Source organism: Prionailurus bengalensis, chromosome D3 (assembly GCF_016509475.1).
Source record: "Prionailurus bengalensis isolate Pbe53 chromosome D3, Fcat_Pben_1.1_paternal_pri, whole genome shotgun sequence".
Classification (NCBI taxonomy): domain Eukaryota; kingdom Metazoa; phylum Chordata; class Mammalia; order Carnivora; family Felidae; genus Prionailurus; species Prionailurus bengalensis.
The window spans coordinates 14,754,710-14,771,109 of record NC_057356.1 but is presented as its reverse complement, the minus strand read 5'-3'; the positions used below and the strand labels follow the sequence as shown (position 1 = coordinate 14,771,109).

Here is a 16,400-nt window from a genome sequence, read left to right as displayed (position 1 = left end):
GGACAGATTCCTTTAGGAGATTTGTTGATTACTGCTTGCAGAAAATACCTCAGGAAAGGCCAACGTCAGCGGAACTATTACGGGTAATTTTTCAAATTTGTATTTGAGAAGGGGGATTTGAAGTCATGTTGTAGTGGAATATGGTAAATCATTCCTATGGCGCCTCATCATGACAAACTAGATTAGAACATGCCGCCTTGTCATTTATCCAGAGATAACAGCAAGGCATAGAAACGGCAAGATTATCACAATGGATGTGCTTGCTGTACATTCCCCTGGGTAGTCTTTTCCCAATCTTTTCCATCCTCTCTGCTTCCCCCTCCCTCTTTTTGCCTTATGACAAAGAGTATTTCTCTTTGCTCTGGTCATCACTTGGATGTTCCTGTGACTAATATCTGCATGCACTTTAATACGGTGCTCTCAGGACAGTCTGCCAATGGTCCACATGCCAACCCTGGGATTTTCAGTTAGGTTGTTGACAAATCATCAGGCAGTGAAGATACACAATAAATATACAAAGCATACATTTATATCGCCTTACATCATACATGTTGGTGACAAGAGTATCATGTTAACTTTATTCATTTGATTTAAGCATCGTGGTTTTGAGCATCTCTTCATGTAACATTTTATTATAAGCTTTATATGTAGGTTCCCTCAATATCAGTGAAGTATGTGGAGACTTCTACAATATAAAGATCTTTTATTTGGTACAGACTGGGCCAGATTTATTTAACCTCGTTCTGGACGTATATTTTTCAACTCTTTTGTTGGCTGGTTGGTTTTAAGGAAAACTCAGAAAGATTATATTGCCTAAATTTGAAAGCTTAAAACTGTCAGCTGCCTTTAGAATTGAAGAGCACCTTGTGTAGGTCACAAATTCTTGGTTTATGTTTTCTTCTTCTTACAACTCTGTAAACATTATTTTCTCTGGCTGTAAGTGTTTCTGAAGAGGTAGATCTGAAGGCAGCTAATTTTTCCATGGAAAATTAAGTGTTTTCATCTTGTAAATAGCAGCCCACAGGAACACGGTGGCAGAAACAATAGGACAAAGGACTCCCATTCCCTTTGGTGTAGAGCCATCATGCGTTCTAGACATGTGCTCTACTCTGTGTGTCTCAGCAACAGCTCCACATGTCTTCAGGGAAAAATGACAACCAGAACAAAACACCAGATAACCCAAGATAAAGTAACATCTTTATTACTTTGAAGTAGGTGAAGATTTAAAAAAAAGGGGGGGACATAGAAAGCCCTACCATAAAGGGGAACAAAAGGATAATTTGGGGCTGTATTAAAATTAAGGGGGCGAAGAAAAATAAAAAATATTAAAAAAAAAAAACTAAGGGGGAGAAGCACCTCAAAGAAGAAGATACTACAAGGATTCAAAGACAAATTTTAGAGCACAGACAACAAAAGGATATAAAAAGCAAGTGGGCAGAGGTAAGAAAAGACACAGAAGAGAAAAATTAAGACACAGAATCATCCATGGGGGAGGGGAAGGAAAAAAAAAAAAAAAAGAGGTTAGAATGGGAGAGAGCCAAAGCATAAGAGACTGTTAAAAACTGAGAACAAACTGAGGGTTGATGGGGGGTGGGAGGGAGGAGAGGGTGGGTGATGGGTATTGAGGAGGGCACCTTTTGGGATGAGCACTGGGTGTTGTATGGAAACCAATTTGTCAATAAATTTCATTAAAAAAAAAAAAGACACAGAATCATAAGCAATAAACAAATGTAATAAACCAATCCATTTAGGGTATTTCCAAGGATAGAAAGTTGTAGGGAAATAAAAGTTAAATGCAAGGGAAAAAATTCTAAAGATGATTATAATGAAGATGGCATCTGTGGAAGACAGGAGATCTAATTATATGCCAACCTATTACTCCTGAAGAAGGAAGCAAAACACATCTAGCAGAAGATACTTAAAGATATACCTGAAGAAAACTTTATTGGAAATAACTGTTTGGATCTTTATTTGACTTGATTTCATCTTAATTTGATTTGGTGGGCCAAATCAAACAAGCCCACCATTTACTCAACAGTTACTGATTGTCTACTACATGCCCAAGCACTGTTCCAAACACTAACAAGTAAATATGATAAAGTAAATATATATCAGTTGGTAGTAAATTCTTTGCAGAAAAAATAAAGCTGGAGCAGGAGCTGGTGGTTTGTTTGTTTTAATTAACTCTACCCACAACATGGGGCTCAAGCACATACCCCCAAATTAAAGAGTTGCATGTTCTTCCAACTAAGCCAGCCAGGTGCCCCAGGACCTAATGTTTGGGTGGGGTTTTTTCCCCCCTAAATTTATCTATTTTGAGAAAGAGAAAGAGAGATGCTGGGAGGGGCAGAGAGAGAGGGAGAGAAAGAGAATCCCAAGCAGGCTCCTCACTGTCAGCAGAGTCAGATGTGAGGCTCAAACTCATGAAACATGAGATTATGACCTGAGCTGAAGTCAGACATTTAACTGACTGAGCCACGCAAGTGTCTCAGGAGCTAACTTTTTAGATGAGGAGTTAAGGAAGGCCTTACTAGAGAGGTGACTTTTAAGCAGAGGCCTGAAGAAAGACACCATGGAACTGATTTGCAGTAACCTGATAAAATTCCTTGAACTCCAAGGGTAAAGAAAGACTTATACAAATAGGTTGAAAAAAATATTTGGGGGTGGATCTTTGTCCTCACTAAGGTGCTCTTCAGTTATAAATGCAGCTTAGATTTTCAAGCCTTACAAATTGGATCAATTTTTTTTTTCTTAATAGCTTTTTAAACAATGGCTCAATAGCAAAATCCAGCCAATCTAGTGATAAAACAAGAAAGAAAGAAAGAAAGAAAGAAAGAAAGAAAGAAAGAAAGAAAGAAAGAGAGGAAAGGAAAAAGGAAGAAAGAATAAATTAGGAACTGAAGAAACTGGTACAAGGACTGGCAGCAAACACTGAATTTAAATTGGCCCCAGAACTTTTTATATATTTCTTTTGCTTGGTTAAAGGGACTACATTCTTCGGGGCTCCTGGGTGGCTCAGTGTCCGACTTCGGCTCAGGTCATGATCTCATGGTTTGTGAGTTCGAGCCCGGCTCAGTTCGTGTCTGGCTGTGCTGACAGCTCAGAGCCTGGAGCCTGCTTCAGATTCTATGTCTACCCCTGTCTCTGCCCCTCCCCTGCTCAGGCTCTGTGTCTCTCTGTCTCTCAATAATAAATAAATGTTAAAAAAAAAAAAAAGTTATTTTTAAAAAAGGGACTACATTCTTCATATTGGTAGGTAATACGAATTTAGGAAGACAGAGTGAGAAAAGTAAATCTTCTTCCTATTCTGAGCCCCTCTCTAGAGGCAGCAACCACTATCACCAATCTTGTGCATATTTTTCTAGAGATATTTTATGCATATGGAAGTAAATATTCTTATTTTATTTTTGCACCAGTGGGAGCTAGCTCTAAACATTGTTCTAACTTGATTGTCTGTTTTACTTTACAGTATGTTTTGGGTACCTCATTCTTATGAGTGGCTCTGTAACATTAGAACGACCGTGCTTTTTTTAACCAACTTCTTTATGGGGTTTGCGATCTTTTGCTATTACAAACTGCTGCAGTGAGTTTGTGTACATGTGTCATCGTGTACTGTATACGGATATCTAAAGAATAAAATCATGGAAGTGGAATTGCTAATCAGAGGGAATATAGATTTTAAATTTAAACGGATACTGACAAATCGTCCTCCAAAGAAGTTGTACCAATTTATAGTCCCACTAACAAAGATGAGGACCATCAAATTTTCAACTTGGCTCTCAGATCAGTGAAAAACTCGTAGTTTTAATTTGTATTTCTCATTATGAGCTAAGTTGATGCATCTTTCATACGTTGAAAAGCCATTGGTTTCCTTTTCTGTAAATTCTTTGTGATCTTTACCCATTTGTCTGATCATTGGGCTTTATTATTATTATTATTAATTTGTAGTAGGTCTTGCAAATATTTTTTCCCTGTTCCTCTTTTGGTGTTGTTTATGGTGGGCTTCTTTTGAGAGGTGATATAAAAATTTGTTGTAAGGAAGTCAACTTCCCCCCACCTCAGTTGGCTATCTTATTCCTAAATATTCTTAATCCATTTTTTCTTCACATTTTCTTCCTGACATTAAAACGTCACCGTCACATTGAATCCATTTCAATATAGAACCAAGGTAAAATCATTTATATGGTTAAAGAGCAGAATGTAAATGCTATAGGCACTGACAGTGTAAAAATACTAATGTAACTAGAACAACCTAGGGGTAGGAAAGAAAGATAAGTGTACTAATTTTCCTCTTTTTCAGAGTAGCTGGTCGATAATAATTCTTAAGTTGAAATGCATAATTAAAAAAAAAGTAATTCTAATCTCTGTCATCTTTTTTTTTTTTTTTCCTTAACTTTAGAGGATTTTTTAAGAACTGGTAACTATTGGTGAAGAAATTATAACTGAAGTTAAGCAATTACTTCATTGTTTTCTAATTCTGCTACATTTAAGTATACCTTAATTTCACAGATTTTCTTAAAATTAGCATGCATAATCTTCCCATGTAAAATTGTTTTTAGATATCCATTATCCTGTGTGAGAACATGTAAAATAACATTCTTTATTTACTTCTGGATGATGGAATTTGGGATGTTTTTCTTTTACTGTCTTTTATGCATTTTTCTGTATTTAAACGTTTCAAGGAAATATACTTTCAAGAACAATGAAATCATTCTTTTTAAAGGATCTGGGGACCTTTTAGTTGTAAGGGTGTCAAGAGTAATGGACTTTGGAGAGCAGGAGGAGATGGGGTTGCAGGCAGAGAGAACATGAGCAAAGGTATACAGGTATGAAACACATGTCATGAGTCAATAACTATCTAGACTGTACTATATGCATTGGATGGGAAAGAGGTCTAGGAGTGACTAGATTTGAGCCAAAATTATAACCATGAACCTGGCTGTAAAAGGCTAGACTTTATCATCAAGGCATGTTTTTTTGTTTGTTTGTTTTTTGAGAGAGTGAAAGAGCGAGCATGAGCAGAGGAGGGGCAGGGAGAGAGAGGGAGAGACAGAATCCCAAGCAGACCTCTGCCGGCAGCGCAGAGCCTGACTGGAGGCTCCAACTCACGAACGGTGAGATCATGACCTGAGCCGAGATCAAGAGTCAGATGCTTAGCCCATTGAGCCACCCAGGTGCCCCTGGAGGCATGTTTTGAAGACTTTGAGTATATCAGTTTTAAAAGGCTTGAACGGGTTAAGGGCTTAATTACCTTGTGCAACAAGTGCAGGGCATTGAGAAAGAAGATGTTACGAGCAGAGTCCAGAGCTGTAAGCAGCTCACCAATGTCATCATGGATCCAGGCTCTTTCTATCTTCCTACTTTATCATCTTCAGCAGGTGGTTTTTATCTTCTTGGTCACAAAATGGCTCCTGCATCTCTAGGAAAAGTCTTTATCCCAAGAGGAGAAAGAAGGAAGGGCAGAGGGGAAAACACCCTTTCTTCAGGTGCCTTGCCTTTTTCTTCTAGAAAACAAAACTGCCCTCAGAGACTTCTGTGCCTAGACAGCGTCTCATTTGCCAGAACTCTGTCATATCGTTATTTTTTAAGTATAAAAAAGGCTGGAGTTCAAGCAACCCTTTTGCTTTCTAGTGTTCACAGTAGATGAAGGCAAGGAAAAGAGGTTGGAATGGGAGATAAATGGGACACCAGTGTCTGTTACAATGAGTGACACAATCAAACCCATGTTTTAGAAAGATGATAGTGGTGATAGCCCACCGGAAAACGAACACCAAATGAGCAAAGCTGAGTTGTAGCCCTAGCTCTTGCAGTAGCTAGCTGTGTAAGTCACCTAACCCCTCTGTGCCTGAATTTTCACACCTTGAAAATGAAAGGGCTTCTAACACCTATTCCTGTTCTAAAATTCACTGATCCTAAATACTAGCTTGAAGTTTACTCAAAACCGATTTGCTCTTGTATAATTGCAAGCAGTAGAGGAACAAAATAATTTACTTTCTCCCTTTCACTCTCATCTCGAAATATGCGGGCTACTCTTGCTTCTGGGAATGGTGTTTCATTTTCAGAAAGGACTCTTGGCAGAGGAAGAGATGTTTTATAAAAGCAAGAGCAAAAGCCACAGTTCCCCTGACAGCAAAGTCGGGGTGAAGAACCACAGGACATGTACGTGTTTTTCTCACAATGGCCCGACTTCTCTTTTATACCTGTTTAACTTAGGAAGAAATGAAATCCGTTCCATCATCTAGGGCCTAGCACATTATATCCCCTTTACCCAATATCTTCAAATTACAATTTCGCATAAGTGAATTTTCCGTGTAACTGAAACTTTTCCTTGAAAAAAACAAAACTTCCTCCCCCCACTTTTGATCATTTTCTGTGTAATCTCGTCAGAATCCATGATGTACTTTTCTGCCTTCTTAAAGAAAGCATAATGAACGTAATTTCACTTCTTGACGGCTCAGAACCGGTAGTGTTTTGTCAACTCGTGGCATATAAAAGGACTGCCTGAGGAGCATTTTCCCCTTTGCAAAATAGCCCACAAACCTTTGTTCATTTTTATGTGGTTGGTTGGTAGGTGTGTTAGTCGTGGAATTTCTCTCTTTTTATTGTCAGGCTGCCCAAGAACTTTCAAAGACCGTTCTTTTTTACAACAAACAACCCTAGTTCTAACAGCTCTCCCTCCTCTATTCTCCCACTTTTATTCCCTCTTTCCAAACTGCTGCAGACTGAGAAACCAGGAAACCATAATATGTGTAAAGATCGCTGATAATATTGAAAGTGAGGGCTGTTTATACCAGGAAAAATTTATGGACTTTGGGGGAGTTCTTTTCACTCTTCAGAGGCCCTTTTCCCTTATTTGTGGTTGTGCAGTTCTGTAAAGGGAAAATGAAGCTGCCAGAATTATGACCTCTAAGTAAAGCTGCCATATTTTCACGCATATACTCTTCACGACCACCAAAATAGAAAACAAAATACACACAGTCGTTTAAAAGGGGTATTGTGGAGTGGGTAGGAGAATTGAGGCAGGTTACAACAATAATATTCTTGAACTCTACATCACTTCTACTTATTACATAGCTTCAGACTTGAAAGTTACAAGCGTCCAAAGTACTAGTCATTATCGGTTACATGTTAAAGTAAATCTCAAGAATTCTCAAGTAGACTCCAGGACAAAGTCCACAAAATGGGGCTTGGGGAAGAAGAGAAAAGCGTAGTTATCTCTTTATAAGATTTATACAAATTGAGAGGTTGTGCGAAATGAAAGTCATATCTTGTTATTTCCGCAAAATCAACAGACCTGGTTATGTCTGTTTCGCTTTATAATGTAAATCTTGTGCCCCCAAATCTGTTTTCTCACTATCAGTTTCTGTTTTTTCTCCTCCCTCAATCAGCATGATTTTGTCCGACGAGACCGGCCACTACGTGTCCTGATTGACCTCATACAGAGGACAAAAGATGCTGTTCGTGAATTAGATAACCTACAGTACCGAAAAATGAAAAAAATCCTTTTCCAAGAGACACGAAATGGACCCTTGAATGAGTCACAGGAGGATGAAGAAGTAGGTCCAGTTTATTATAGCAGGCGCTCTAAGAGTGGGAAAGTTCTGGACTGGGCACTTGGTAAACCACTTTAGGCGATAAAAATGTAATCGGTGCCCCGTGCCTCAAGAAACATGCAGAATTGCAAAAGAGACATTCGTAAAATAAGTCTTAAATAAGACAAAATATGAAAAACGTTACCGAGATATGTCACCATGCAAGGGTCATAGTGCGGAGAAAATAAGCCTGCTGGGGAGAATTAGTGAAGGTTGTATGAAGGACACGACATGGGTGGTTTTTGAGAGACAGGCATAGGGCATTTTAGACTCAGGAAAGTGCTGTACTTTAGGTAGATTATCCTGGCAACAGAGTGTAAGATGGGCTTGAATGTGTTACATTCTGTAGACTAGTCCATGCAAGAGGCAATAAGGGCAATGCTGGTGGTGGGGGAGGGGGAAGGAAGACTTTTGAGAAACACTGTAAAGGTAGATTAGAAAATACAGTGCTTCTCACTGAAAGTGGCTGTGACAGATGAGGAGGAGTTTGAGGTGACTCTGAACATTTTAGCCTGGGTGAATAGACTATGGCAATACCAAGAACAGAGAAGAAGAACCAAGGAGAAAGAATGGATTTAGGGTGATTTCAGTTTGGTGATGTTGAGTTTAAGGTCCCAGCATCATATGCTGCTGACCTAGTATACAGATGAAGTTTTCAAAGGAGAGGTGACTTTCTGGTTTCTCATCAGATAACTTAAGAAGGATTTGTTGAGGCAAGGGTAAGGACAGTTGGGATGCCTGAATAGTGATGTCCGGCAGTTGGTTGGGAAATTCAAACCCAGAACATAAGAAAGAGGTCTAGGTAAAGGGTGCTTAGCTGGGGGTCAAGAGCATTATAATAATAATGAATGACAAGAGAGCCGTGCCAGATAAGAGACCCTAAGGAACAGACATCACAGGTGTTCTGAGAGTCCACAACTTCAAGCAGCCAGTGTTTCGGATGCCACAGAGAGGTCATGTTAGACAAGGACCAAAAACCAACCAACCAACCAACAAACAAACAAAAAACACGTTAACTGGGTTTTACAAGTAAGGCATTCTTGATGACCTTCATAAGAGCAGTTTTACAGGAATAGTTAGGATGAATAATAGAGAACTGTGGGTTTGTAGAATAAATGGGAAGGGGGAAAGTAGAAACAGGGAAAGCTGGTTATGTTAAGATTCATAAATTTGGCTGAGAGAGAAAAGTGACAAAGGGCAGTATGTAGAGAGGTATGCGAGCATGGGGCAGGCGTCTTCATGTTTACAGGCAGAGTGGAAGAAGTCAGGACAGAGGCATGGAAATTAGAAGAAACAGACATAGTTAAAGAAGCAGGATCTCAGGAAGTGCATGAGATAGCAGGAATATTAAAGCCTTGAACAAAAAGAAAGGACTCCTCGGGCGCCTGGTTGGCTCAGTCGGTTAAGCATCTGACTCTTGAGTTCAGCTCAGGTCATGGTCTCGTGTTCGTGAGACTGAGCCCCATGTCAGACTTTGCACTGACAGTGTGGAGCCTGCTTGGGATTCTCTCTCTCTGCCTCTCCCTCATGCACGCATGCACGCTCACTCTTGCTGTCTCTCAAATGGATAGGTAAACTAAAAAAAAAAAAAAAAAAAATCTTCTTCCTTTAAAACTAGATAGAAAAGAGGAAAGAAATGAACAATGAATTTTATTTTACCTTTTTGATGTGAAAGAAAAAATAACAATTATAAAAATGAAATTCAGAAAACTGAATTGGACTATAAAATCTCTTGATTGCACATATACCAATGTTCCCCTTTAATTGGGAAAATAAATCTATTAAACATGTAATGTGTTATCTACCATATTAAATTACCCAAATTACCTATGCTAGTGATTCCTTATATTGCCATGGCTAAGTAACAGTTCATTAAAGTTAGATACACACAGTATGACTCTTTGAAAATAGGATTTTTTTTGGAACTAAGGTGCTCTAATTATATTATTTAATCTTATATCAAAAGATATCCCACTGTGATGAGTAAATTATATGTGCTGATTATTTTACCACTTCTCAAATAGTAGTCTTTGGAATAGCAGTGATGAATACCAGTATTATTTAACAGATATATTTAATAAGATTACAGAGGTAAGCACGATAGAATTGCTTGAGGGAGGCAGAATTTAATTACCTATCCATGACAGTAGAAATAGTATCCCTGCTTAGGCATGAAGTTATTCAATAGTGATTTGCCAAGGAGTATATTGCTTGTCGATTCTCTGGAAACTCTTTCCACTCTTAGTTTCCAAAGACCAACTCCCTATTTGTAAATATGTACGGTCTTTATCTAGCACCTTGATTGTCCCTGAAAGTCTCTTACAAACCTGGCCTGATTTCTGCTTGCTGATTAGCCATACAATAATATGATCATTGCATCTGACAGGGGAAAGCCCTGGGATAGCAGCATTTGGGGCCTTATGACCCATGTCCATAATGGCCCCTGAGGAAGGCATAGAAGTGAATTTGAGATGTCTGAAAATGGTGGGGGGAGTAGTGGAGTCACTGCATGAAAAGTTTATCTTGGCAGATTTGGCAGAAAAGCAACTTGGCACTGCAGAATTGAGTGTGCTTAATAGCTTAGTCAATGAATTGGGACTTTATCTCTAGTCATTTTTTTTTAACCCCCATGCCCCATTTTTATAGGACAGCGAACATGGAACCAGCCTGATCAGGGAAATGGACAGCCTGGGCAGCAATCATTCCATCCCAAGTGTGTCTGTGAGTACAGGCAGCCAGAGCAGCAGTGTGAACAGCATGCAGGAGGTCATGGAGGAGAACAGCTCTGAGCCTGTCTTGATGCACGATGATGAAAGCCCAGTCAATTCCAGTTCCTCTGTTGTGCCCAAGAAGGTAGGTTTCGGTTCTGTGGTACCCTCCGCAGCTCTAGGCTTTACCAATCGTAGTGAAGCCAGCTCAGGCCGCTTAGCATCCAGACATGTCAGTGTTCTCTTTCTACAACTGAAATATGGGACTAGACCAAGCCCTTGATGGTTCTCTTACAGTAAAAAGGTAATAAAGGACTCTGCAAGCTATAGCTGGGCCTATTTTCTTCATCTTCCTCTTGCTGCTCTGATGTCTACCATCATCAATAAATAAAAATAAATAAATCCATAGCCTCCAAGTCAAAGAAATTGATAAAATCCTCTCTAAACCAATAACTTTAATGCCGTACATCTTTTTAAAAAAAATTTTAATGTTTATTTATTGTTGAAGGAGAGAGAGAGCATGAGCGACGGAGGAGCAGAGAGAGGGAGACACAGAATCCAAAGCATGCTCCAGGCTCTGAGCCATCAGCACAGAGCCTAATGCAGGGCTCGAACTCACAAGCCGTGAGATCACGGCCTGACCCAAAGTCAGACGCTCAACGGACTGGCCCACCCAGGGGCCCCTAAAACTGCAAATCTTAACAGCTTCCTGAGTATAATCCATTGGTTGTACCCTTTCAGAAGTATGCTCACGGAAGTTTGTTTCTTGGGGCGCCTGGGTGACTCAGCCTGTTGAGCGTCCACCTCTTCATTTTGACTTGGGTCATGATCCCAGGGTCATGGGATAGAGCTCCACGCTCAACATGGAGCCTGCTTGAGATTCTCTGTCTCTCCCACTGCCTCTCTCCCCTGATCGCACCCTCCCTCTCTCTCTCTATAAAAATTAAAAAAAAAAAAAGTTTTTTAATAAATATGTTTCTTAATGTATATTCCCAAGATACCATTTGTTTTAGATACAGTTTCTATTCTTTTCTGTTGTTCTCAGATTTATTTCTAATTCTAAAACTAGTTCTGTCAGCTGAAATATTCTGACTTTTCAGTGAATAATTCTGTTTTTGTATTTTTACTTTTCCAATTAAAGATTCTCATTTCATACAGGATTATCATGTTTCATAAGTTGAAGCACTTCATAAAAAAAAAAAACATAAAGTTCCTTTCGGAGCATTTTCTATGAGTATTTCACAGAATTACCAATAATTCTTTGGACCGAGTCCCAAAAATGTTTTGTGTGACTTTAGGTAAATAGTCCATAGTGTAGAATTATAAAAAAGAATCCTTTTTTATTTTTCCTTGTAAGGTGTGTATGTACTTATTTTAATAAATCTCAATAATTACACCCTAATTCCAGTGTACTTAGACTTCAATTGGTGCCTTTTCCTGGGAAGGAAAAGGAAATTGAACAGGTAAGGATGAAGGGCAGGAGAAAATACATTGGTCCCTGGTCGTAAGTAGTAAAAGGATACACATCTATTTTCTAAACTGATTAACTTGGGGCGCCTGGGTGGCTCAGTCAGTGAAGCGTCCAGCTTCGGCTCAGGTCATGATCCCACAGTTTGTGAGTTCGAGCCCCGCATCGGGCTCTGTGCTGGAAGCTCGGAGCCTGGAGCCTGCTTCGGATTCTGTGTCTCCCTCTCTCTCTCCCCTCCCCTGCTCACACTCTGTCTGTCTCTCTTTCTCTCTCTCTCTCAAAAATAAATAAACATTAAAAAAGCTTTTTTAGTAAACTGATTAACTTATTCATTTATCCGACAAAAATTGGTGAGGACCTCTACTATGTGCTAGGAACTATGGTAGGTCCTGTGGATGTATAGGAAATAAATCAGACATGGTGCTTTCATGAAACTTATTGTCTCTGGGGGAGATTAGGAAAATAACTGTGCAAATAACTGTATCATGTAATTATGAAACTTCTGCTCTGGGTAAAAGGATTTAGTCAATCAGGGAGTAGTGGAAAGACTACCTTATGAAGTGACATTTAAGCTAAAATTTCAAAGATAAGTAGAAGCTAGCTAACTTGGGGTGAGACAAGGAGGTGAGTCAGAAAGTAACAAGCGCAAAGGCCCTGAGACAAAAAGAACTTTGTATATTCAAGGAAGAGGGAAAAGATCAGAGAGGTTAGAGCTTGGTGAGCGATGTAAAGAGTGAATGGAGTCCAGAGAGACAGCAAGGACCCTGATTATCAGAAAGCCATGGAAGCATTTTGAAGAAAGGAGTGATACTAGACCAAAGTAGAAATCCACTAAGAGTTCAGCATTGACAGCCAGCTCTCTTTGAACATGGGCAAGTGATCCTATATTTGAAGGGTAGAAAAGAAGGTTTTGCTGGAATCTCTTTTTGGAAGGAGCTATCATGAATGCTGACAGATTTGGCTCTCTCCCTTCTGTTCCCTCTGGGGCTCCATGGGTACAGGGATGAAAGGAAAAGGATTTCCACTGGATCCAGGACCCCTCAAATGAGAACAGAATTAGAAGATACTACTAGCATAGTCAACAAGAAGGAAAACCCTAGTCTTGAACTTATTGGGGATTTTAATTCTAATTTTTGTGTGATGGTACAGAGCTGTCTTATGATAATACAGGTTTTTCAATATTTTTTTCTCTTGCATGGTATAATCACTTAAGGATAGATGTTAATTTATATTCTGAAATAGAAGGTAGTTGTATTTGATCCATACTAAATGTTTGTCAGGAATAATTTAAGTTATATAATGCATTTCTATTTTATTATGAAATAAATATATAGAGAAAGTGTGATGGAAGAAATTTAAAAAACATTTGCAAATAAAACTGAATGAATTAACTTGAAAATATAAGCAGGCTAATCAAAAGACAACATGAACAGAGTAAAAAAGCAACCCACAGAATATAACAAAATATTTGCAGATTATATTTGCAAATCTAATGTTTGCTTATCTAATATTTGCATATCTAATAAGGGATTGATATCTATAATAGAGAGAGAGCTCCTAAAACTCACCAACCAGGGGCACCTGGGTGGTGCTTGACTCTTGATGTCGGCTCAGGTCATGATCTCACAGGTTTGTGAGTTTGAGCCCCGCATGGGGCTCTGCACTGATAGTGCTGAGCCTGCTTTACATTCATACTCATTCATTCTCTCTCCCTCTCCCTCTCTCTCCCTCTCCCTCTCTCTCCCTCTCCCTCTCTCTCCCTCTCTCTCCCTCTCCCTCCCTCTCTCTCCCTCTCTCTCCCTCTCCCTCCCTCTCCCTCCCTCTCTCTCCCTCTCCCTCTCTCTCCTTCTCTCTCCCTCTCCCTCGCTCTCCCTCTCTCTCCCTCTCTCTCTCTCTCTCTCCCTCTCTCTCTCTCTCCCTCTCTCCCTCTCTCTCCCTCTCTCTCCCCCTCCCTCTCTCTCTGAAAATAAATAAACTTAAAATGAAAAAAACAAAAACAAAAAAATTCAACAGCCAAAAAACGAACAGCCCAAATCAAAAATGAGCAAGGACTTGAATAGACATTTTTCCAAAGAAAATAAAAACCATAGCACATGAAAAGATGCTCAACATCATTAATCATTAGGGAAATGCGAATCAAAACTACAGTAAGATACCACCTCATACCCATTAGGATGGCTGCTATCAACAAAACAAAAAATGACAGGAATGGACCAGAATGTGGAAAAATTGGAATCCTTGTGCACTGTTGATGGGAATGTAAAATGGTCTAGCTGCTGTGGAAAATAGTATGGTGGTTCCTCAAAAAATTAAAAACATAATTACCACATGATCCAGCAATTCTGCTTCTGGGTATATATCCTCCCAAAACATGAAAGTAGTATCTAAAAGAAATGTCTGTATCCGTGTTCATAGCAACATTATTTATAATAGCTAAAACATGGAAGCAACCCAGCATTCATTGATGAATGAAGAGAGAAGCAAAATATGATATATGCACACAGTGGACTATTATCCCACCTGAATGAGGAAAGAAATTGTGTCACATGCTATAACATGGATGAACCATGAGGACATTATACTGAGTGCAATTTGCCAGTAATGAAAAGACAAACACTGTATGATTCTACTTATATGAGGTATTTAGAGTAGCTAAAATCATAAAGACAGAAAGTAGATTGGTGGGTGCCAGAGGCTGGGCTGAAGGGAGAAAAGGAGAGTTGTTTAATGGGGCCAAGTTTCAGCTTTACAAGATGAAAGAGTTATGGGGATGGCTGGTGGTGATGGTTGTGCAACATTAGAAGTGTATTTAGGAGCCCCGAACTGTATACTTAAAAATAATGAAGATGGTGAATTTATGTGTATTTTACCACAATAAAAAAGGGGGAAAATATAAGCAGACAATAAAAGCAGAATATGTTATATATGAAAACTTAGTGTTAAATATGATATTTCTTCATGAGACCCATTTAAATCCTATACCTGGGCTTAAAAATGCATCATTTTAGGGGCATCTGGGTGGCTCAGTTGGTTAAGAGTCCGACTTTGGCTCAGGTCATGATCTCGCGGTTGGTGGGTCCAAGCCCCATGCTGGGCTCTGTGCTGACAGCTCGGAGCCTGGAACCTGCTTGGGATGCTGTGTCTCCCTCTCTCTCTGCTCCTTCCCATTCATTCTCTGTCTCTCTCTCTCTCAAAAGTAGATAAACATTAAAGAATTTTAATATGTATATCATTTTAAACACAATAGAAATAAAAAAGTATTCAGAAACCTTATATTTGTTGGTATGCTTGAATTCCTAAAAGTTTTCCACTTGGGAACATAAATGAAATAGGATTTTAAGTTCTCAATAGAAAATTTTATGTAATGGATTACAGGAATAAGGAAACTAGTTTATAATTCTGTCTGCAACTGTCAGTGTTAGTTTATGTCGCAAACCTCTCTGGGCCTCAGTTTCTCCATCTGTAAAATCAGGAGTTGTTCTGTGTGGTTTCAGAGATCCTTTCCAGGTCTTAAATTCTATGTTTCTTTTCCTGTAATCTTTAAAGAAGCAGATCTCTAATGTGACTTTTAAGCTATTTTGTAAAGAGGTGCCTCAGGAACAAGCCTCATCCATACCTCCCCCAGGACAAGGCCTGCTTTTATATCTTACATTTTATGTTTGGATTTCACTTGAAAAGGAGGATTTTTCTTTTTCTTTTTTTTTTTTTTTTTTTGAAAAGGAGGATTTTTCTAAAAGCCACTGTTCTGATCAGTGCCTCCTTCTTCATGCAGATGGCATAGTGGTGACACGTAGGTACAGGTAACATTTAGGTCACAGGTTGGATTCTCTGGGAAGCAGAGCTGAGACCATTTCATGCAGCAATTCATTTGCTTATTAGGAGTTTCCTTGGGGATCAACACCTGTGGAAGAGAGGGAAGGGCGCCGCATTGGGCAGAGGGCAAAGTTGAAGTGAGATGGCTCCCAAGGAGCTCTGGGGCTAAAATGACCCTTCAGAGTTGTCCAAACTAAGCCAGAATGGCTGTGCCTTGTTACCCTCACGCAGATCAGTCATTGAACGTGAGCGCCCTGGGAAGGGTATGAACTTGCACAAGGCCGCTCTCTGCAGCCAAGGCAGCCCCTAAATGGACTGACAGCCCAGGAGGATCCTGGCAGCAAGTCTTTTTAGAGGGGAATCTAGGTGGTGCATTTCGGAGTCCACCATAATTTGTGACCACAAAGAATGTTTTTGAAAGGAAGCGGTCAAACTTGTCTTACAAAACATTTACCAGTTTTGTTTGGGTTTGTGACCAGAACCTTAGAAAAACCTATATATCACTGAATTACCATATTACAGTGTTTTACCCATTACCTCATTATCCTACTTTCTTTTCTTTTTAATATTTGTCACTATCTAATATTATGTATTAAATTTTTTATCTATTATTTCATTAGTAGAATGTAAATTTCATTAGGGCAAAGACTGTGCCTGCCTTGCTCCACAACGTATCTCAACACCTAGAACAGTGCCTGGCACAGCACAGGCACTCAGTAAATAACTACAGAATGCAAGAATGAACAAATAAAAAAAAAACAGGGGCACCTGGGTGGTTCAGTCGGTTAAACATCTGACTTCAGCTCAGGTGATGAGCCT

The 16,400-nt window shown here is 39.4% G+C and overlaps 1 protein-coding gene across 3 annotated transcripts in view; it reads left to right on the top strand.

Annotated features, from left to right (window-relative positions):
• Positions 1-16,400, top strand: part of TAOK3 (TAO kinase 3) — a 183,702-nt gene that overhangs the window by 126,456 nt on the left and 40,846 nt on the right. For all 3 annotated transcript variants that reach the window (XM_043557718.1, XM_043557721.1, XM_043557719.1), the window contains exons 11-13: positions 2-83; positions 7,389-7,556; positions 10,239-10,445. In XM_043557718.1, coding sequence (XP_043413653.1) covers positions 2-83; positions 7,389-7,556; positions 10,239-10,445 — 457 coding nt within the window. The remainder of the gene's footprint in view (position 1; positions 84-7,388; positions 7,557-10,238; positions 10,446-16,400) is intronic.